The sequence below is a fragment of the Castor canadensis genome, chromosome 4 (genome assembly GCF_047511655.1).
Source record: "Castor canadensis chromosome 4, mCasCan1.hap1v2, whole genome shotgun sequence".
In the NCBI taxonomy this organism is placed as follows: Eukaryota; Metazoa; Chordata; class Mammalia; order Rodentia; family Castoridae; genus Castor; species Castor canadensis.
In genome coordinates, this window is record NC_133389.1 from 112,685,296 (window position 1) to 112,708,218 (window position 22,923).

The 22,923-nt window shown below is 38.9% G+C and overlaps 1 protein-coding gene and 1 non-coding gene across 5 annotated transcripts in view; one reads left to right on the forward strand and one right to left on the reverse strand.

Annotated features, from left to right (window-relative positions):
* Upp2 (uridine phosphorylase 2) overlaps positions 1-22,704 on the forward strand; it is a 49,794-nt gene extending 27,090 nt beyond the window's left edge. For 2 of the 4 annotated variants that reach the window (XM_074070840.1, XM_020151758.2), the window contains 2 exons: positions 994-1,140; positions 10,273-11,521. In XM_074070840.1, coding sequence (XP_073926941.1) covers positions 994-1,140; positions 10,273-10,424 — 299 coding nt within the window. In that variant the 3' untranslated portion in view covers positions 10,425-11,521. Of the gene's footprint in view, positions 1-993; positions 1,141-10,272; positions 11,522-22,557 lie in introns of those variants that run through there. The other 2 variants (XM_074070838.1, XM_074070839.1) reach the window with 2 other exon arrangements.
* LOC141422783 (U6 spliceosomal RNA) lies at positions 20,175-20,281 on the reverse strand. The gene has a single exon (XR_012447507.1). It is a non-coding gene; the product is annotated as a U6 spliceosomal RNA (small nuclear RNA).
* Positions 22,705-22,923: the final 219 nt, after the last annotated feature.

A 22,923-nucleotide genomic window follows, 5' to 3' on the forward strand; every position in this document is an offset into this window, starting at 1 on the left:
TCTGGAGATTTCATATGAAAATCCAGATTTTTGGCTTTTTGAAATAACATAAGGTAACATAAAAATATAAAATGACGTATGCATAGAAGCCCTGGCCCTCACCAGGGGACACATGCTCTGGAGGTGAGATGAGGCAACTTCCATCAGGCCAGGCAGCCCCTCTGTCGACGTTACCTGCTGGGCTTCTGGAACATCTGAGTTTGAATCAGCTTGAATAACACTATGTTAAAGGTGTTGGCAGGTAGCACTAAAGAGAAGGGAAGGAAGAGGGAGAGTTTGACAGTCAATGAGGCAGCACCATGAAAGAGAGAAAAAGGACAGGGAGAAAAAGAGAAGAAAAGTGGCCAAAGACGATTATGCAAATAATGGGTGATGATGGAATGTTATTGGCTCACCCACTTCAATCTGGGCCCCCCTAGGGAGTGCTTCTAGGATTTCTCCACCTCATTCTGTCTCCACAAAAAGACCCAAGTGAAATTAAGTGACACATGAACACTAAGAGCAATCTAGAAAAGGAGTGAGAGCAAAGGGGCAGCATGCAGCTCAGGGATGAGTGCAGGGAAAAGGTGGGCACATGAGGGCTGTCATCTGGCTGTCACTGTCATAATAACCATATGGAAAGCTGCACTGTCCAAACCACCATCCTCATCCTTACTTACCTTGGGAGCATCACTGAGGCATGAAGCCTCTTTCCCTCAGCACCTCCATCTGGGCCATCCCTCAGTCACTGGGGAAGCTTGAGGTTTTCTTCAAAGGACTGCTGTCTCCTGGACCCGTCCCCACCACAGCTCCTGATGTCCTGGGGAAGCACACTAGCTGCTACAGTCCTTGAGGTGTTACTTGCCTCACAACTGGGACACTTAGCCGTGGACACTCTACCCTACATATGAGACAAGCCAGTCACAGCGTTGCTTCATGGTCCTCTGTACTGATTCAGCTTCCTGGTGATGAGGTGAGACATCAGGTCACTAAATGTTCTCCATCCTCTTTCAGGACAAGGTCGACTAGATGGAGCATTATGCTCCTTTTCTAGAGAAAAAAAGTTAGATTACTTGAAGAGAGCGTATAAAGCTGGTGTGAGGAATATCGAAATGGAATCTACAGTGTTTGCAGCCATGTGTGGACTCTGCGGTCTAAAAGGTAAGTTGTTCCTGAATACTGAGCACTCTGTTCTCCTCTTTCACAAAACTGTTTACTCCTCAGAGAAGGAAGAGTCCCAGCTATATACTGCTTTGGGTTGAATGTATGCCTTGTAATTGTTTGAAATATGCATTACCTCATAATGTCTTGTGAGTGGACAGGACATTATTCCCACTATGCATGTGAGGAAACCAAGCCTCAGAGTCAAGAACAAGTAGTCCAAGGGACCCAACTGGTTGGCGATGTAGCTAGGACTAGACAGCAAGTTTCATTCTCTTCATCCTGGCAATGGCTGCTATTTTCTATTACAGTTGAAATTATTGAGACAGAATGCAAATGAGATCTCCCTAAAATAGTTCATCAATCACAATTTTAATTAGCATTGCCAGGAAAGGGTGGGGGGAGAAGGTGTTATTTGGGAACAGGTCACAAGGGTATTGGGGAAGCATGTTCTGATAAATGTAAAGCCAGAGGCAGGAGGTTACAAGTGTGCTGGAGGAATAAGGAAGGGACCAGAGTGTGTGTGGGGGAAGGTGAAAAGCAGTGAAGAATGGGGAGGGATACAGACTGTCTGGGTCATTATGAGAACTGGAACTTTCATGTTGAGTAAACTGGAAGCCAATGGAGGGCTTTGAATAGGGAAGCAACCACTAGATCTGACCTGTGTTTTAGCATAGTCACCATGGCTGCTGAGTGGGGAAGAACCTAGAGGAGCCCAGCACAGAAGCAGGGAGAGGAATTAGAAGGCTGAGACAGCTGTCTAGTCAGCAGTGATAGGCCAGGGGATAGCAGTGGAGGTAGTGAGACCTAGTCAGGTTCTAGAAACATTCTACAGACAAATCCAACAAGATTTGTTGACAATTTGATGTGAATATTTGAAGAAGCCAGGAGTTAAGAATGACTCCCAGATATTTTGGTTTATGGGAAGATGAGGTTATGGTACTTGAGAAAAAAATTTTCTCAAGGTGAGGATTTGGGGGTAGAGACATTTGAGTGGAGGAGAAGTAAACAGGTAGACTTTTGAATCTGGTGTTCAGGTGAGGGGTTTGACTGGAGGAGTAAACTGTAAGTTGACAACATGTAGATGGCATTGAAAGCCATACAGTAGAAGAGGTGACAAGCAGAATAAGTATATACGCAGATGAAAAGAGGTCCTTGGTTAAACATTAAAAGTTGGAGAGGTGAAGACGACCAAGAAGATGTGGCCAGGGATGGTGGCAGTACACCAGGAGAGTACAGCGTCCTGACACCCAGACAGTAATAGTTTTAGAGGAAAAGTAAACAATTACATCTCAGGCTGGGCCTACCGGTGCATGTCTGCAATCCCAGCTATTTGTAGGATCACAGTTCAAGACAGGACCTAGGCAAAATGCATGAGACCCTATCTAAAAAATAAGCAAAAGTAAAACTAAAAAAGGACTGAGGATGTAGCTCAAATCATAGAACATCTGTGAGCAAATGCAAGGCCCTTAGTTCAAACCATAGCACTGCCAGAAAGAAAGAGAGAGAGACAAAGAATATTTTATCACAAGCAGAATTTGAATTCTAATATTTTCCTTATAATCAATTTTAATATACACACTTATGAACAAAATGTTAGTGGGAACATTTCTAAAACTGTATTTTATTTTATTTTTATTGTGCTGGGGAGGTACATTGCAGCATTTACAAAAGTTCTTACAATGTATCAAATATATTATACTTGAATTCACTCCCTTCACCCTCCTTCATCCCTCTTCCCTCCATTCATGAAATGGTTTCAACAGGTATCAGTTTTGCATTTACATGCATGTGTACACATTTTTTGTACCATATTCACACTCCTTAGCCCTTTCTCCACCACCTCCCCTCTCCCACTGGTACCAATTTAGAACAAAGTCATAGTTCCTAAGAGGAGATGAATTGTGGAACTGCTACCCTTAAGTACTCATATCTCAGAATATGTGTACATGCAAATCCCTGTACTATATGGGTGAAGAACAGCAAATGCATCCTTACACTCTTTAGAAGGTCATCATGAATGTCTCCTTTCAGAGAAACAACAGAGCCAGCTTTTCTCTCTACAAACTAGTGAAAGTGGGCCAACTTGACCTTGCCTGAGCAGTGTCCAATCAGCCTGCCTGATGCCTGGATTCAGAGATTTCCACGCCAGGAGAGACCTCTTTGCATTTCTTTATTATAGAGTCTGGTCTCCAATTAATATGTAAAAGGAATCTGGTAACCAATTTAGTTAAACATAAGATGCTGAGTTAACATGCTGCCAGTTATAAGTGTGGTGACAGCTATCAGCTGTTTCTTAAAAGGCACTATTGGCAGCTAGGGAAAGTTCTAGGCTTATGAACCCAGGACCTGAGTCTTTCTCTCTTTGGTCTATTACAGAAACCTAAGAAATGCTCTTACTTTACAAGAGCTTTTCTGTCTCTGCTGCAAATCCTTGTGAACTTGCTCTCCCTGCCACCAGCAGGTGCACATCCTGGACTCTGTTCTCTACCTTTCTGTAGCTCCTGCTGCTGCTATATTTTCTTCTTCTGCAGTTAAAGCTGCTGGTCTCTGATTTGAGCCTGCAAGAAGCTGTCATCCAGGCCACTGCAGCTGTCTTTTTCATGAGGCAGGTCCCTCTGCGCTACCAACACTCACACTAAGGGCTGCATCTGTAACCTGTCTTGGTAGTTCTTGGGTATTCCTGTACAAATTTCTTTATCCTGACAGGGGCTCTTTATCTCCCTCAGACATGACTGTTTCAAAATGTAGATTCCTGGAAGACCAGCTGTCAAGTACACAGACAAAAGCCCCATGCACAGCTTGCTATTTTGTTCCCATCTTTCATTACCACTTCATAACATCCGCCCCACTGCAGTTCTGTTGGAGGCTGGCTCCTGGCACCTTTTGCTCTGTAAGCCAGGAAAGTTTGCTTAGGGAAGGGCTGAGGGCGCATTCCCAAGCAGCCAGAAAGTTCTATTTCTGCATTGGCCTGGACTCTGAATGACACTTCAGAATTATGACCTTGGGTTCCTAGAAGACCCTTGTTTATATAAAATGTTGTTTATAAGCTGAAACTATCAGCTATCACCTTGGTATGAATTCAGATTGGTTATCTAGTCATCTGGTGATTTTAAAGAGACAGGAAAGGTCATCAGAGAAGGTTGCCTGGAGAGACGATGAGGTGGGCTACCATCAGTGGCAGGGGCTAAATTTTCAGTGGAGACAGGCCTCGGAAGCCGAAGGCAACGACGAGACCTGGGTTCTCGGTGCCAGGTGAAATCTCTTGTCCCATGTTGCTTATCATTGGTCTGTCCTAACATCCTCTGTTCAAGAAGCTCCATGGCACATGGAGATCATGGGTCTGTGTGGATGACCACTTCTCTGTACAATTAAGGTCAGTTATCCCTACAAATGTCAACCCCACAGGGAAGCCTTGTATAAGTACCCAAACCCACTCACTCACACTGTGTCATTGCACTTCATTTCTCTGCATCACATTTCTGTTTTTTTTTATTTACTTATATATTATTTCATGCATATTAATTCATAAAGTATATGTTTATTATCTCTCTCCACTAGGATATAGAACCATAAGAACAGGGACTTTGTTAGCATTGCTGTATTGCCATCACTTACAATAATGCCTACCATATGGATGTTCAAAGATTTTTGCTGAATGAATGGATGAATGAAAAGACTACTAGCCTTTCCTTAACCTAAGAAATGTCCATAGAAAACTGAATCCATTGTTCCCCAGCCACATCAGCGGTTTAGAATTGTCTGAAAACCAGGAGTGCCTACTAACCAAACAGGTCAAGGTTTTCCTCTGCTGTTAGGTCTGTACAGATGCTTCTTTTGCTGTATCTGCAGTCCCTGGGTCTCTTGATATTTGATAGTTGGACACACTGCCTAGACTGTGGCTTCCCATTCACTGCCCATTAAACATTGTTGCTCTACTGATCTCATTTTCTTGGACAATCCAGTACTGCTTTAACAAAGATTCAAGTGAAGAGAAGTAGAGGAACTCACCAAATTATTCTACATCAAAATGTAAAATTGTACAATGGAGAATAAGTGCATTTCTCTATTATTCTATAATATGAATGTATTTGTCTCTCTCTTAAAACAGAATATACTTTAAACACCTAACATTCTGATTAAAGATGATACTCCTTTCAAACTGTGATAAATCTATTTATTTGTATCCAGTTTGTAAAGACAGTGCTGCCTTTGACATGTGCTTACAAGGCAAAATATGAAACCTAATATTTATCAAAGGTTACACTCTGCTTAAATCCTCTTCAGTGTCTTTATTTGGCTGCAATTCACAGTGGCTTTTCTTTACAGAAAAGGAAGAATCCAGTGTTATTTCTTTTGACAGATACTTGTAACTTTGGGGATATATTCAGTCTTCATAATATTACTTTATAACTATTCAATAAAACAGAGCAGAAGCTTGACTTTAATTTCATTTTTACATTCTTTTGCTGTTCCCAGCAATGAAAGTCACTGGGCTCTGGGAACTGAGCAGTGACCAGTGGTAAAGTCCAAAAAATATTACAGCTAAAATTAAAACTTATAGTAAGTTTGGAACTGGACTATTTGTTAATCTTAAAATGGAGATAAATCAGGATTTTGAAACAGTATTACACAAAGGTATGAAACAATCACTTGCAGCTCTCTTTACTTTCAGAAGAGAAAAAGAAACTGTGGCTCAGGTTAAATAACTTTCTTACCTTCTCAGGGTGGAGAGGAGACTGAGCTGGAACTTGAACTCAGCTCCAACTCTATCCCTGTGGCACCATGCAGCCTCCCCAGGGAGATGCAAGGTTTGTAGTCTCTGGACAGAAGAACCAAAATGTACACCACTGAGCACCAGTGAAGATTTTTTTGTTTAAAATTTGTACGTAGATAATTGTGCTGCTTCAGCAAGCAAACCTTAAAGCCTGAGCATGTCCCAAGAGCTAGCATTTGACTCAAATAAGACATTAAGGAGCTACTTACTCAGTAATAAGCCTAACAATTATTTTGCCATGAAAATCAGTCCTAGAATCTGAAAAATCAGTCCAAGAATCTAAAAAATAAGTAACTCACTTATTTGTTTGCTTGAGGCAAGGTGTTGCCATGTATCCCAGGCTGGCTGGCTTCAAACTCCTGCCTCAGCTGAGATTACAGGTATGAACCACCACAACTGGCAGTATTTGGTTTTTTTAAAATTGATACATAATAACTGCAAATTTATGGGGAACAGTGTGGAGTTTCAATACATGGATAGCTTTTATAATGATCAAATCAGGGTATAATCACAACCATCACCCTAAACATTTATCATTTCTTTGTGGTAAAACATGAAAAATCCTGTCTTTTAGCTATCTTTCACTATTACTTTTATAAAGACAAGATTAAAACATTATTTGTTTCTTTTTGCTTTGTAAGATTGTATGTATTTTTAATTAAAGTCAGGGTCTAGGGTTGTGGTTGGTTCACTTTAATTCTAGAGTGTCAGCTATATTAAAGATTCACTTTAATTTTAGAGTGTCAGCTATATTACAATAGGCAGGGTCTTTAATAACACATTTATGACAATTGTTCATAGGGTATAATGGAAAATCTTGCTTTCAGCTAATTCAGCATTTCTTTGGAGACCTAAAGAATTAGAGTCCAGGTGTGTAAATCTGTGGTAATTTGATTTAAATCAAGGTTAGATTTTAAAGTCTTTAAAGCAGTAGTTTTCAAATAATACTGTGTAAATGATGTAATGGGAAGATCTGCTTCCTATACAGATTTACCACCCTCCAACCCCTGTGCATTCTGGGTTTGTATATCTGGGATGGAGCCTAAGAGGTTGCATGATTAACCATCTGTGGTTCTGATATAAGTGCCCAGTGAGCACACTCTGAGACACACCAACCTAGAAGAACAACTTGTATGTCTCTAGCCTTGGCCAGCTCCTTAGAATGTAAGTTTCTTCCACCTGGGTTGTGATTAGCAGCCAATAGCCTGAAATTGAGTTCTCAAGGCTTTGCACAGAAGGTGCAAAGGCCCTGGGTTTTTGAGTAAGCAACTATTCCTATCTTTTCTATACTTCTATATCAGGCGTTGGAGCAGTAGAGTGTTCACTTTATAAACTCCAACCCTTGAGGAACAATGGAGATGTGTGCAGGGTATGAAAAGGGCCAGGAAGTGGGAGAGGAAGAGAAGCAGAAAGAATGGCTGGGCCCAGAGCCCCAATGCCAGCCTTTGCTGCTGTCTCATTTTCTAAATGTCAGCCTGCTTGGTTACCATTGTGTGTGTGAGTACCGGTGCCCAGCTCTGCTATCAGTGTCCACTGGATGGGAAAACCTCCCTGGAAGTTCATTCTGAACAGAGAGGTGAAGCTAATGTGGCAGTCCACAGGGCTCCATGGATTTGTAAAAATTCAATACATTCCAGGGCCCTGGGCTCCCTGAAATTATACACTGATATTTTGGGTGTTTAAGCATGCGTATATATTTGTTTTTGTATGAAAAGAGGTTCCAATGACAACTTTCATCAGCTCTTCAAAGAGAACATGATTGACATCAAAGGGCTGATAATTGCTGGTCATTCCTGGTGCAGCTCTGGTACAGTAAGCACCGTGTTCTTATCAGTGTGTTCTCATTACATCCTATCCTCAGGTCAGCTAGCCAACAACCTCCTTGGTGACAGCTATGACACTAAGTGTCCCTCCAGCCCCAGAAGTTACCCTCCATGCCTAATCTGAGGATTATGGTAGCAAAGCTGACAGGTTTAATTTTGACAAATTGTTTTGGGTAATTAGTCCCTTTTAATTGCTAGTGGAAATAGTAATTTTAGGTGACAAGATTATTATATGCTGCTTGTTAATGGGCTCTTTGGGGTCAAGAAAACACCACTACAATTGCTATTGCCTGTTCTTTCCCATCTTTCGCACCCTTGAAATCCAGAAGACATTTAGCGAAGTTGGCTCCTGCTCTGTGAAAAGTACAGAGCACTGGTTTCCTTTCATCCTTCTGCCAACTGATGGATTAGAGAAAGACTTTCAACTTTTCCCTGCCACTGCCAGCCCAGTCAGGCTTCATAGACTCGCTGTTCATTAACTTGAAACATTGGGGAACATTTCTAGCTCTTTCATTTGCTTGTTTACCTGCTCAGCCAAGTTGCTTGACAACTGAGTGAATTTTGAATAAATAGGGTCCCAGGTGATGAAATATTTTACTCAGTTCAAATTGAATATTTTCATTGCTTTTCACTTCATTGAACGAGAAGGTTGGTTTGGCCCATAGGTCAGGGCAGGGCCTAAAGGTTCAGCATGTCCCAGCTCATGAGAGCAGAGGATGGAAGAAAGAGAACTCAGCAGTTTTGGAAGCTGGAAATTGATTGGCTATTACTTATTTACCAGTTGCATCATGAGGGTCATTGGTTTGACCTTTCTAAACCTTCATTTCATCATCTGTCAAAGGAGAACAAAAATAATACTAGCTCATGGCACACTTGTATAAATTAGATGGTATCATAAATGTCCAGCATATAGCAAGGACTAAACCAAACAAACAAAAAAAAAGAATTGGGAGAAAATATTTACAAGCCATATATTTGATAAGATGTTAGTATTCAAAATATATAAGGAACTCATGCAGTTTAACAGCTTGAAAACAAGTAGCCTGATTTCAAAAATAGGCAAAAGACCTAACATACGTGAAAAAATGTTCATCACTAATCAAGGAAATGCAAATTAGAGCTACAATGTGGAAAAGGTAGAAAATGGGGAGACATTGGACAAAGGGTACAAATTTTCAGCTAGATGGAAGAATAGATTTTAGAGATCTATTGCACAACATGGAAAAATAATTAATTATAATGTATATTTCCTAATACCTAAAAAAGTTGACTTTAATGTTCATCATCACAAAAATGATAAGTATGTGAGGTGATGGATATGTTTACTAGCTTGGTTGAATCTTTCTACAATGCATACATCTACTAAAATGTCACTTTGTACCCTTAAATATGTACAATTATTATTCATCAATTAAAAGTAAAATTTAAAAGGTAACACGTACTATTATGATTATAGAATACATCCCAAATCCAGATCCAGTTGGAGGTAGTACAGGGACAAAAAATAGACATCACACTTATGCCCAGCTGTAGGCCCTCAAAGTTTGTTAATATAGACACATCTAATCCCATTTGCACTGACATCCTATTGAAAATGGTGCAGATACAGATGAAGATAATTGTGCTGTTATCAACTCAAAGCGCTCAACACTGATTCCAAGGTAGGTAACCACACTCCATGGAATCAAAGATTTGTTGTGAAATGGGCAATAAAGAATTTGTATAGTGCCCAGTTTTTCTCTCTGGCTCTTCGATAGAATGAACCAAAGATACACCCTTATGGCAACTTTTCAAAAATGAAGATTTTGTTTTAAAAAAAAATATTTTTCACCTGCCTAGCAAGAACAAGGTCCAGAGTTCAAACCCCTGTACTACTAAAAAAGTATATATATTCCCCCTACATTCTTATCTATCATAGGATTTTACTCTCATGTGTTTGCTCTTTCATGGAGCTGGTTCTTATGTTTAAGCATTTCATTTCAGGTATTTCTTCCTAAAGTTCATGAGAATCAGTGCTCACCTTCAATGGTATTTCCTAGGTCAGCATTCCATATCTCCTCTATTTGCTTTACTTTCCAGGAAGGACTGACAGTAGGCAAACTCAAACATAGCACTGAGGAGAAAAAAAAATGCCACTATCAGGAATAATAGCTAACTGTTCCCTCCCCCCATTCATTCTCAAGTAGAAGAGATTTCTCTAAGAGCTAGAAGTAGGATTGAGAGTTAGAGCTTGGGTGTCTTGGAGGCAAAGATCTCTCCTGGTTCTTTTCTTGAACACACTACTTGCCTGAGTCTTACTCTAATCAACTGTGGACAAAAGGAGAAAGAGAAGTGTTCATATTTTCAATTAACTTAGTTCAATGAAGTCTTTGGAAGGATTCTATAGAAATATGCATTATATAGAAGACTCAGGGTTCCACAGGTTGTCTGCTCTGAATTTCGTACGTGCTATGAATTTTGGTGTTTAGACTAATATTCCTATTGAGAAGATAAACCCATTCACTTCTGTAATCGTGTTTCTTGCTCTCTTAGCTGCTGTGGTCTGTGTGACACTTCTTGATAGACTCAATTGTGACCAGATCAACTTGTCCCATGACATTTTGGTGGAGTACCAGCAACGGCCTCAACTTCTAATCTCAAACTTCATCAAAAAGCAGCTTAGACTTCGTGACCAGATGTTATAACTCGTGAACTCAACCCTCCCCTGCAAGTCAGTAGATCAAGTTGGAATGTTGAAGCTATGTATTGTTTGTAGTATTTTCATATAGTTCTCATCCACAGGCTAAAATCATAATGGAGAAATTTCATGGAATTCTTTTATCTTAAAATGAATTTATTCTAAGATAATTTAATATATTAAATTAAACTCAAATTCCATTTTAGAATAAGTTAATTAAATCAGTCTAATAATTGAATTTTCAAACTACTGGATTGTGACATTTGAGTTTCATATGCAGCATTAATTAAGCTCACATCAAAATAGATCAGCCATTTGTAGATACAGTTACCAGTCACTGTGTTTCTGAAACTGATTCAGAAATTCATTTTAGGATATTGTCAGGCATTTCTAGGTGTTGGACAGTGATGGAAATTGATCATGTGCATTCAAAATATTTACAGATAAAAGTGTCAGAAAAAATGTTGGTCTGTATGGAAGAGTTGCTCTTAGAGAAATATGGCCATACTTCTTTTCTATCCTCATAAGATTTCAGTGTACCACAGAATGGAATTAGAGGTTTGTGCATGTCTATGTTTGTGATTTCGTCACAGAACATAATACCTTTGGATTAAACACTTATTTTCAAATGAAAATTCTTGATGATGCAAAGAAAGATCTTGTTTCTTCAGAAATCACAAGTGACAAAATTGCCTTCTAGCAATCTTTTTTCTTTTAAGGAAATGTGTTTTGAGGAGGTTATATATTTTTCATTTTAATATGAACCAAATAGACTGAGGAATTAGTAACAACTGAATTTAAACTTGAGCTCAAGATATTAAAGTAATCCTTTTGTGTGACTTTGAGAGAGATCTTATCCAGACCTACAAATAGCCCTACCTCATTTGGCCCTCTGGGAAGCATGGTGTACTTTCAGGCTGCACCAGACTTTCTATGAATTGATCCTGCCTTGGGGGTTCTTATGAATTTGACACTACTTGGGAACTGAAAAGAATGGATTAGGGATGGTCGGAAGATATCTTGCAAACTTGTATAATATGTGATATTGTGTATATATATATATTTATATGGTTGCAGTTCAAATAAAATTCAATTCTAACCATGGTTCAGATTATTTGACCCCTAGAACCATTCATTATTGTGCATTGCATATGGATCGGTGGAGGCACAAAGGCTGATCTCTATTGATGTGAACAGATTCTAGGCTTGTTAGGCCTGATTTGGCCTGCTTCTGCGAGGAGAGTGGTTTTCTCTTTTAAGCAGTGATAATAATTATACTGAATCTTCCTCTCACTTTCTGACTAGGAGTTACATGCATGCATGTGTGCATGTGTTTGTGTTTTGTTTCCTCACTAGTATTTCTCATCTCAGTAAATGGTATCAGTTGCAAAAGTGAGAAACTTGGGACACTTTTTTGATGTTCTTTCTTCTTCACTCTCCCATCCAATCGACCACCAAATCTTATGAATAGATTCTTGTAAATCATTCCCCCACCTGTCCTCCACTTTTCAGCTTCTCTGCACCCATCCTAGCCTAGCCACCACTTTCTGTCCTCCAGACCCCTGTGGTGGGCTCATCCCTGAGAGTCATTCCTCTATCCTTAAATTTGGTTGGATTATTCTATGGCTCCAAAACCTTCTCACTAGTCTTAGAATGAAGGCCAAGGATTTTAGCACAGCCCAGTTGGGAAGCCTAAATCACTTTGCCCTCTTCTCTTTGTCTCTGTCCTCTCAGACATCACTCTTGGTTTTATTCAATGAGTGAATTTACAAAGGCATAATCCTTTGCAAAGGATCACCCACAGATCCATCCAAGAGAGAGAGCTGAGAGATCAGTGGTTCTGAGATCCACCCTGTTCATGTAGCTGTGTACCTTGCTCTGGGCTGCATGCACAGAGGAGCCTTTCCTGATTTACACAGCACTGTAGTACAAGATACAGGAACTCGATGACAATGTCCCTTTCCATTACAGGGCCTTTTTCTGTTCGCTTTCCCTGATGAGTCCCCACTTAACTCATGCTCATTTGTTAAAACCCAACTCAAACCTCCTTTCCTTTGGAAAGCCTTCCTCTTAATTCTCAAACTACATTCCTCTAGCCTTGCCTGCAGCCTCCCACAGTGCCCTCTACTGCCTCTTCAAAGTATCCATGTCATCTGGACCATAAGGTTCTTGAGGGCAAAGACTGTTCCTATGTTTACCACTGTACCTCAAGGACCTAGAAGAATGCCTGTCACTGTGCTCAATAAATACTTGTCAAACAAGGAATTGAAATTTCAGGAGACTCCCCCTTTAAACTTTCACTATGATGAGGTAGTGATTGTCCATGGAATCTTCAGAAGTGGGACTAGGAAGCTGTACTTCAAAATGGCCCATGGCAACCTGCAGCCTGAGTTGAGGAGTATTGATTTAGACGAGTGGATCTAGCAGGTCCTTCTGGCTGAGCTGCTGAAGTATTCAGATGGTTGTCCACAGGAATAGTTTTAGAATATCAAACTCTTTTACTTGACTTTCCTCTCTGTATGGGAAGTATTTTAATCATTTCATATTTGCAGCCATGGCCTGGCACATTGGATGGATTATATATAATTGTATATAATTTATGTGTAATATATTAGTAATGTAATAATCATATGTAACTATAAGTTAATACTCTTTTTAAAAAGAACTAGAATACTTTAAAAATGATAACCCTCTCCAATAAGAATGCATTCTGTATTTAAGAGTTCTCATGAGTACTCCAGGGCTTGCATGAAAAGCACAGTGCTCTACTTATTTTGCTTGCTGGCTGCTGGGCATCACATGTTTGACAGAATTGAAAACTTGAGTAAAAGACAGATAAATGGACTCTATTTCTTGCTCCAAGCTGTAAGTTCTGTCATTTTGTCATGGAAGGAAATTAAAATTTGACACATACTGAGTTTCATAAAGCCACACTATTCCACTCGAGGATCCTGTGTGCCTCTAAACAGACCATAAAGTAGATTGTGTTTGAAGATTTGGTCTGTAATATTTATCAGACTTAAGTTAATTCAGAGTTAGAGCTAAGTAAATGAATCTCTAATTCTTAAAGTCTCCCTTTGTTTCTTTAAATAAATAAATAAATGAGCATATATATGATAGTTCTTAGAGTCGTAAAATAATAGCAGTGACTTTGCCATACAATGTCTCCTGGAGTGAATAAATGGAAAAAAATTATAATTTGCAATCTGCTTCATTATTCACTTCTTTTTTTTTTCTCATTTTTCTTTTATTATTCATATGTGCATACAAGGCTTGGTTCATTTCTCCCCCCTGCCCCCACCCCCTCCCTTACCACCCACTCCACCCCTCCCGCTCCCCCCCTCAATACCCAGCAGAAACTATTTTGCCCTTATCTCTAATTTTGTTGTAGAGAGAGTATAAGCAATAATAGGAAGGAACAAGGGGTTTTGCTGGTTGAGATAAGGATAGCTATACAGGGCATTGACTCACATTGATTTCCTGTGCATGGGTGTTACCTTCTAGGTTAATTCTTTTTGATCTAACCTTTTCTCTAGTACCTGGTCCCCTTTTCCTATTGGCCTCAGTTGCTTTAAGGTATCTGCTTTAGTTTCTCTGCATTAAGGGCAACAAATGCTAGCTAGTTTTTTAGGTGTCTTACCTATCCTCACCCTTTCCTTGTGTGCTCTCACTTTTATCATGTGCTCATAGTCCAATCCCACTGTTGTGTTTGCCCTTGATCTAATGTCCACATATGAGGGAGAACATACGATTTTTGGTCTTTTGAGCCAGGCTAACCTCACTCAGAATGATGTTCTCCAATTCCATCCATTTACCAGCGAATGATAACATTTCGTTCTTCTTCATGGCTGCATAAAATTCCATTGTGTATAGATACCACATTTTCTTAATCCATTCGTCAGTGCTGGGGCATCTTGGCTGTTTCCATAACTTGGCTATTGTGAATAGTGCCGCAATAAACATGGATGTGCAGGTGCCTCTGGAGTAACAGTCTTTTGGGTATATCCCCAAGAGTGGTATTGCTGGATCAAATGGTAGATCGATGTCCAGCTTTTTAAGTAGCCTCCAAATTTTTTTCCAGAGTGGTTGTACTAGTCTACATTCCCACCAACAGTGTAAGAGGGTTCCTTTTTCCCTGCATCCTCGCCAACACCTGTTGTTGGTGGTGTTGCTGATGATGGCTATTCTAACAGGGGTGAGGTGGAATCTTAGTGTGGTTTTAATTTGCATTTCCTTTATTGCTAGAGATGGTGAGCATTTTTTCATGTGTTTTCTGGCCATTTGAATTTCTTCTTTTGAGAAAGTTCTGTTTAGTTCACATGCCCATTTCTTTATTGGTTCATTAGTTTTGGGAGAATTTAGTTTTTTAAGTTCCCTATATATTCTGGTTATCAGTCCTTTGTCTGATGTATAATTGGCAAATATTTTCTCCCACTCTGTGGGTGTTCTCTTCAGTTTAGAGACCATTTCTTTTGATGAACAGAAGCTTTTTAGTTTTATGAGGTCCCATTTATCTATGCTATCTCTTAGTTGCTGTGCTGCTGGGGTTTCATTGAGAAAGTTCTTACCTATACCTACTAACTCCAGAGTATTTCCTACTCTTTCTTGTATCAACTTAAGAGTTTGGGGTCTGATATTAAGATCCTTGATCCATTTTGAGTTAATCTTGGTATAGGGTGATATACATGGATCTAGTTTCAGTTTTTTGCAGACTGCTAACCAGTTTTCCCAGCAGTTTTTGTTGAAGAGGCTGCTATTTCTCCATCGTATATTTTTAGCTCCTTTGTCAAAGATAAGTTGCTCATAGTTGTGTGGCTTCATATCTGGATCCTCTATTCTGTTCCACTGGTCTTCATGTCTGTTTTTGTGCCAGTACCATGCTGTTTTTATTGTTATTGCCTTGTAATATAGTTTGAAGTCAGGTATTGTGATACCTCCTGCATTGTTCTTTTGACTGAGTATTGCCTTGGCTATTCGTGGCCTCTTGTGTTTCCATATAAATTTCACAGTAGATTTTTCAATCTCTTTGATGAATGTCATTGGAATTTTGATGGGAATTGCATTAAACATGTAGATTACTTTGGGGAGTATCGACATTTTTACTATGTTGATTCTACCAATCCATGAGCATGGGAGATCTCTCCACTTTCTATAGTCTTCCTCAATCTCTTTCTTCAGAAGTGTATAGTTTTCCTTGTAGAGGTCTTTCACCTCTTTTGTTAGGTTTACACCTAGGTATTTGATTTTTTTTGAGGCTATTGTAAATGGAATTGTTTTCATACATTCTTTTTCCGTTTGCTCATTGTTAGTGTATAGAAATGCTAATGATTTTTCTATGTTGATTTTATATCCTGCTACTTTGCTATAGCTATTGATGATGTCTAGAAGCTTCTGAGTAGAGTTTTTTGGGTCTTTAAGGTATAGGATCATGTCGTCTGCAAATAGGGATATTTTGACAGTTTCTTTACCTATTTGTATTCCTTTTATTCCTTCTTCTTGCCTAATTGCTCTGGCTAGGAATTCCAGTACTATGTTGAATAGGAGTGGAGATAGTGGGCATCCTTGTCTGGTTCCTGATTTTAGAGGGAATGGTTTTAATTTTTCTCCGTTAAGTATAATACTGGCTGTAGGTTTGTCATATATAGCTTTTATAATGTTGAGGAACTTTCCTTCTATTCCTAGTTTTCTTAGAGCTTTTATCATGAAATGATGTTGGATCTTATCAAAGGCTTTTTCTGCATCTATTGAGATGATCAAGTGGTTTTTGTCTTTGCTTCTGTTAATGTGGTTTATTACGTTTATTGATATTCGTATGTTGAACCACCCCTGCATCCCTGGGATGAAGCCTACCTGGTCGTGGTGAATAATCTTTTTGATGTGTTGCTGAATTCGATTTGCCATTATTTTGTTGAGGATTTTTGCATCAATGTTCATTAAGGAGATTGGCCTATAGTTCTCCTTTTTGGAGGTGTCTTTGCCTGGTTTTGGGATGAGTGTAATACTGGCTTCATAAAATGTGTTTGGCAGTTTTCCTTCCCTTTCTATTTCATGGAACAGTTTAAGGAGGGTTGGTATCAGTTCTTCTTTAAAGGTCTGATAGAATTCAGCAGAGAATCCATCAGGTCCTGGACTTTTCTTTTTGGGGAGACTCTTGATTGCTGCTTCAATTTCATTTTGTGTTATAGGTCTATTCAGGTGATTAATTTCCTCTTGGTTCAGTTTTGGATGATCGTATGTATCTAGAAATCTGTCCATTTCTTTTAGATTTTCAAATTTATTTGAATATAGGTTCTCAAAGTAGTCTCTGATGATTTCCTGGACTTCCATGGTGTTTGTTGTTATCTCCCCTTTTGCATTCCTGATTCTACGAATTTGGGTTTTTTTCTCTCCTCATTTTAGTCAGGTTTGCCAGGGGTCTATCGATCTTGTTTATTTTTTCAAAGAACCAACTTTTTGTTTCATTAATTCATTGTATGGTTTTTTTGGTTTCTATTTCGTTGATTTCAGCTCTTATTTTTATTATTTCTCTCCTTCTATTTGTTTTGGGATTTGCTTGTTCTTGTTTTTCTAGGAGTTTGAGATGTATCATTAGGTCATTGATTTGGGATCTTTCAATCTTTTTAATATATGCACTCATGGCTATAAACTTTCCTCTCAAGACTGCCTTAGCTGTGTCCCATAGGTTCCGGTAGGTTGTGTTTTCATTTTCATTGACTTCTAGGAACTTTTTAATTTCCTCTTTTATTGCATCGATGATCCATTCTTCATTAAGTAATGAGTTATTTAGTTTCCAGCTGTTTGCATGTTTTTTGTCTTTACTTTTGTTGTTGAGTTCTACTTTTACTGCATTGTGGTCAGATAGTATGCATGGTATTATTTCTATTTTCTTATATTTGCTGAGGCTTGCTTTGTGCCCTAGGATATGATCTATTTTGGAGAAGGTTCCATGGGCTGCTGAGAAGAATGTATATTGTGTAGAGGTTGGATGAAATGTTCTGTAGACATCTACTAGGTCCACTTGATCTATTGCATATTTTAGATCTTGGATTTCTTTATTGAGTTTTTGTTTGGATGACCTATCTATTGATGATAATGGAGTGTTAAAGTTTCCCACAACCACTGTGTTGGCGTTTATATATGCTTTTAGGTCTTTCAGGGTATGTTTGATGAAATTGGGTGCGTTGACATTGGGTGCGTACAGATTGATGATTATTATTTCCTTTTGGTCTATTTCCCCTTTTATTAGTATGGAATGTCCTTCTTTATCTCGTTTGATCAATGTAGGTTTGAAGTCTACTTTGTCAGAGATAAGTATTGCTACTCCTGCTTGTTTTCGGGGGCCATTGGCTTGGTAAATCTTCTTCCAGCCTTTCATCCTAAGCATATGCTTATTTCTGTCGGTGAGATGAGTCTCCTGTAAGCAACAAATTGTTGGATCTTCTTTTTTAATCCATTTTGTCAAACGGTGTCTTTTGATGGGTGAATTAAGTCCATTAACATTAAGTGTTAGTACTGATAGGTATGTGGTGATTCCTGCCATTTAGTTATCTTAGTTGTTTGAAGGTTTGATTGTGTGTACCTAACTTGATGTTACTCTCTACTGTCTTGCTTTTTCTTATCCTGTGGTTTGGTGCTGCCTGCCTTTTCATGGTTAAGTTGGGTGTCACTTTCTGTGTGCAGGATCCCTTGCAGAATCTTTTGTAATGGTGGCTTTGTGGTCACATATTGTTTTAGTTTCTGCTTATCATGGAAGACTTTTATTGCTCCATCTATTTTGAATGATAGCTTTGCTGGGTAGAGTATCCTGGGGTTGAAGTTATTTTCATTCAGTGCCCGGAAGATCTCACCCCACGCTCTTCTTGCTTTTAATGTTTCTGTTGAGAAGTCTGCTGTGATTTTGATGGGTTTACCTTTGTATGTTACTTGTTTTTTCTCTCTTGCAGCCTTCAATATTCTTTCCTTAGTTTCTGAACTTGTTGTTTTAATGATGATATGTCGTGGGGTAGTTCTATTTTGATCTGGTCTGTTTGGTGTCCTGGAGGCCTCTTGCATTTGTATGGGAATATCTTTCTCTAGATTTGGGAAATTTTCTGTTATTATTTTGTTGAATATATTACGCATTCCCTTCGCTTGCACCTCTTCTCCTTCTTCGATGCCCATGATTCTCAAGTTTGGTCTTTTGATGGAGTCAGTGAGTTCTTGCATTTTCTTTTCACAGGTCTTGAGTTGTTTAATTAATAGTTCTTCAGTTTTTCCTTTAATTACCATTTCATCTTCAAGTTCTGAGATTCTGTCTTCTGTTTGTTCTATTCTGCTGGATTGGCCTTCCGTTTTGTTTTGTAGTTCTGTTTCGTTCTTTTTTCTGAGGTTTTCCATATCCTGGCTGTTTTCTTCTTTATTGTTGTCTATTTTTGTCCTGAGTTCATTTATCCATTTATTCATTGTGTTCTCTCTTTCACTTTGGTGTTTATACAGTGCTTCTATGGTTTCCTTTATTTCTTCTTTTGCTTTTTCAAATTCTCTATTTTTATTGTCTTGGAATTTCTTGAGTGTCTCCTGTACATTTTGGTTGACCCTATCCAGTATCATCTCTATAAAATTCTCATTGAGTACTTGTAGTATGTCTTCTTTTAAATTATTCTTGTAGGCTTCATTGGGTCCTTTGGCATAGTTTATCTTCATTTTGTTGGAGTCTGGCTCTGAGTTTCTGTTCTCTTCATTCCCCTCTGGTTCCTGTACTAATTTTTTGCTGTGGGGAAACTGGTTTCCTTGTTTTTTCTGTCTTCCTGTCATTGTCCTTGGTGTTGTTACTGTCCCTGTACTGTGTGTAATTAAGTATTTTCTAGCTTGTAATAATAACAATGGTAATATTGAGAATGGAAGAGTGAGCTGAGATGGAAAGCAAGAAGTTAAAGAAAAGGGGAAAACAAATATACAGACAAGAGGGAGAAAGCAGAACAAGGTATCAGACAAGAGAGTTTCAAAGGTATAAACAGGGAGTGTTAGTGTACTAATCGACAGTAAGCTGAACAGACAATAGAGTGACAGAGAGAGGATTGAAAATCAAAGATAAAAAAAATAAAAAATAAGTATATGAAAGTAATATCTATTTATAGAAATGAATTAAAATAAAATGGAAAATAGAAAATTAAAAAAAAAAAAAAACCAAAAAACTTCCAAGTTTATATGCAATGCAATTTCAGTCTTAATAATTTGGATGTCCGTCTCAATCTCCAGTCCTGGAGTTGGTGCCTCAGATGTTGTTCTGTAGTTGTCTCATCAAAGGGGATGCATAAAGTAGAACAAAACTACACTCACACACACACAGAAGAAAAAAAAAAAAGCCCCACCAAGTGTCCCCAGTTCAAATGCAATACAGTTTCAGTAAGTTTTTCGGCTTGCAGGTGTAACTCGGTTGTTCTCTCATCAAAGGTAGGGAGAAAAAGAAAAAAAAGCGTCTGGAGACAGTTCTGAGAGTGGTATCTGCAACTGTGGCTTGCCTGCCTGCTGCTCTCAGCCTGTAGCTGGTGGCGTTATTTATGCAGATCTCTGGGCTGAGCTTAGCACTCACCTGGTCCCACAGGCTTTGTTTGCTCAGAGTTCTCCTGTGCGGGGGGCCTCTGCCACAGGCTTTTCCCTTTCCAAGCACTGGGAAAGGTGACACTGCCCCGCGTTGTCAGGCCTGCGTGTTTATTTACAGTTCACGTGGGAAGTGGGTCTTCCCTCCTCACATAAGCGTCCCCGCTCCTGGTTGCTGAAAAATATGGAACGCTTCACGAAGTTGCGTGTCATCCTTGCGCAGGGGCCATGCTAATCTTCTCTGTATCGTTCCAATTTTAGTATATGTGCTGCCGAAGCGAGCACTCATTATTCACTTCTTAATGATTTTCCCCACTTCTGATGTGTTTTTCTACTCCTCCCAACAGGTGTCATTCAATCTAGAATCAATTTAACATTTATTTTTCTACAAACTAAGCATAGCAATTTTCCCTTGAGAACAAAAGCCCAGCATTAAACTTCTTTTTCCCCTGAAACTTTCAGTATGATTTAAATATTATTTTTACAAGTATAAAGTGACTTAAAAACTCCATAGGCAAACAACCTATAAACCAATATCATATATTTTGTGGAGGAATGATCTAGAATTACCCTACTAAAAGGTAGCAGATTAAGATTATGTGCATTTTTTTAAATATCTAAAATTTCTTGGAAAATCTGTTAACTTCAATGGTACATTGTTAACATCTCAAAGCACTGTAGATATTCCAGAAATGCCAACATTTTCCAGGTCATTTGATTTTTACTCCATCTCCTGTTAGAACAGAAAGATTTTATCTTTAAAAATCTGGGTTGTTCTTTTTATTTCCAAGTCACTTTACTTTTCATCTGAGTTTAAAGTTCCTTTGTGTTTACATTTCTTCCCAACATTACAACCAACAAAAACCAATGATGTGGCAAAACAAAATATCATCCAGGTCCCATTCAGGTAATTGATCAGCAGTGAGTACCACTTCTCTACTCAGAACTGTTTCCTACACTTCATGGGCTGACCATCAATTGCTATTTCCTTCCTTCCTTGGGGCCCCAGAGGACTCATGTCTTACAGAGCTGGTTCCATGATTGGTCTAAGGTTACAATGCCATGGACCCACTCCAACTAAACAAGCAAATGGAAGAACAAATGTACTTATAAAGAGTCCACCTTCTTTAAGTGACAGGGCCATGTGTTGTGAGAAAGCAAGACACCATCAGTTCTTTTAACCAATGTTTTAATACATTAGAGGTACTATGACAAATATATGAATGATTATAATTTAGAGGATAATTGGGTAGACTCCAAAGAGAGATAAAAGTAAAAGTGTTTTGAGGGGTCAACAAAGGCAATGATGATATGGAACAGAAAGGATATAGAAGGGTTTCTTGGACAAGGTGAATATTTGAGATGAACTTTATTTAAGCATCAAAAATTTGACAGAGATTCTGGGGAAGGTGTTGCCATCAAAGGAAAAAGCAAGAGGGATATGACTAGAAGAGTGAAGAATCCAGGTTGATTAGATCTGGAAAGGTACTTTGGGAGTCCAATTAAGTGGGGAACTAAAAGTCACGTTAACGGGGTAAGCAATGAGAAGTCACCAGAAGGTACAGAATGAGACAACGATAAGTCTGAAAGAGGTAAGTGTGTGTGTGTGTGTGTGTGTGTGTGTGTGTGTGTGAGAGAGAGAGAGAGAGAGAGAGAGAGTTTGAGATAAGGACCAGTAAGAAACTATGCATGGGCATGGGTGAGCAAGACTGGACCAGCTACCTTTCAGTGTCCAAGGGGGCAAAAAGTAGAGATGGATTAAAGAAAAGGTGAGGCCTCCAAATTCATTATTTTTGTTACATTAGTCAGCTCCCCTACTTGAGAAGGTCAATGGTTTCAAAATTTCACCTAATCAGCCAAGCAACTTACATATTTCAGAATGAAAATTTCCTTTTCATGTGATGAGGTGTTTCCAAAGTCTTTTGCTAAAAGGCTAAAGAGAGTTCAAACATGGCAGAGCTGCAGCATGGCTGTGGGAGAGAGTGGTATTTGAAAAACTAAGAGTGAGAGATGCCAGCAATGATCTTGACATTGATGCACATAAAAAAGTTCCCAGGCCTATGGCCAATACAAAATTAGCTTTCCAAAAGATATATAAGTGTGAAATGCATATGCGTATTAGCAAGTCTCGATGAAATTCTGAAACACACTACAACATGGATGAACCTTGGGGACATTATGATAAGTGATATAAAAGGATAAATATTGTATAATCCCCCTTACATGAGGTTCCTAGAGTAATCAAATTCAGAGAAAAAGAAGGTCAAATAGTGGTATTGGGACTGACACAAAGAGGAAAAGTGTTATTGCGGAATAAGGACAGACTTCCAGCTTGAGGTGATGAAAACATTATAGAGATGGATGTGATGATAATTGGAAAAAGGGTGAATGCATTTGATGTTACTGAATTGCATGTGCAAAAGGGTTGAAATGGTAAATGTTATATACATTTTTTTTTTTTGGTGGGATTGGGGTTTGAACTCAGGGTTTTGCTTCTTGCAAAGCAGCTGCTCTACAACCTGTGCCATGCCTCCAGTCCATTTTTCTCTGTTTATTTTTAGAGATGAAGACTCACAAACTATTTGACCAGGCTGGCCTCAAACCTGGATCCTCCTGAACTCAGCCTCCCAAGCCAGTAGGATTATAGGCATGCACCACCAGCACCCAGCTTGTTATGTATATTTTACTACAATAAAAAGTAAAGGTTCAATGTGGTCTGCTTTGTGTTTCTTTTTAATTTTTTAGAGAGAAAGTTCATGATATGTAGCTTAATACTCATGCCTGCAATTTTTCATTTCTTTTATTATCTTTTTTTGGCATTACAGGGATTTGAATTCAGGGCCTTGTACTTGCTAGGAAGGTGCTCTACCATTTGAGCTACACCCCCAGATCTTTTTTGCTTTAGTTATTTTTTGGGTAGGGCCTTG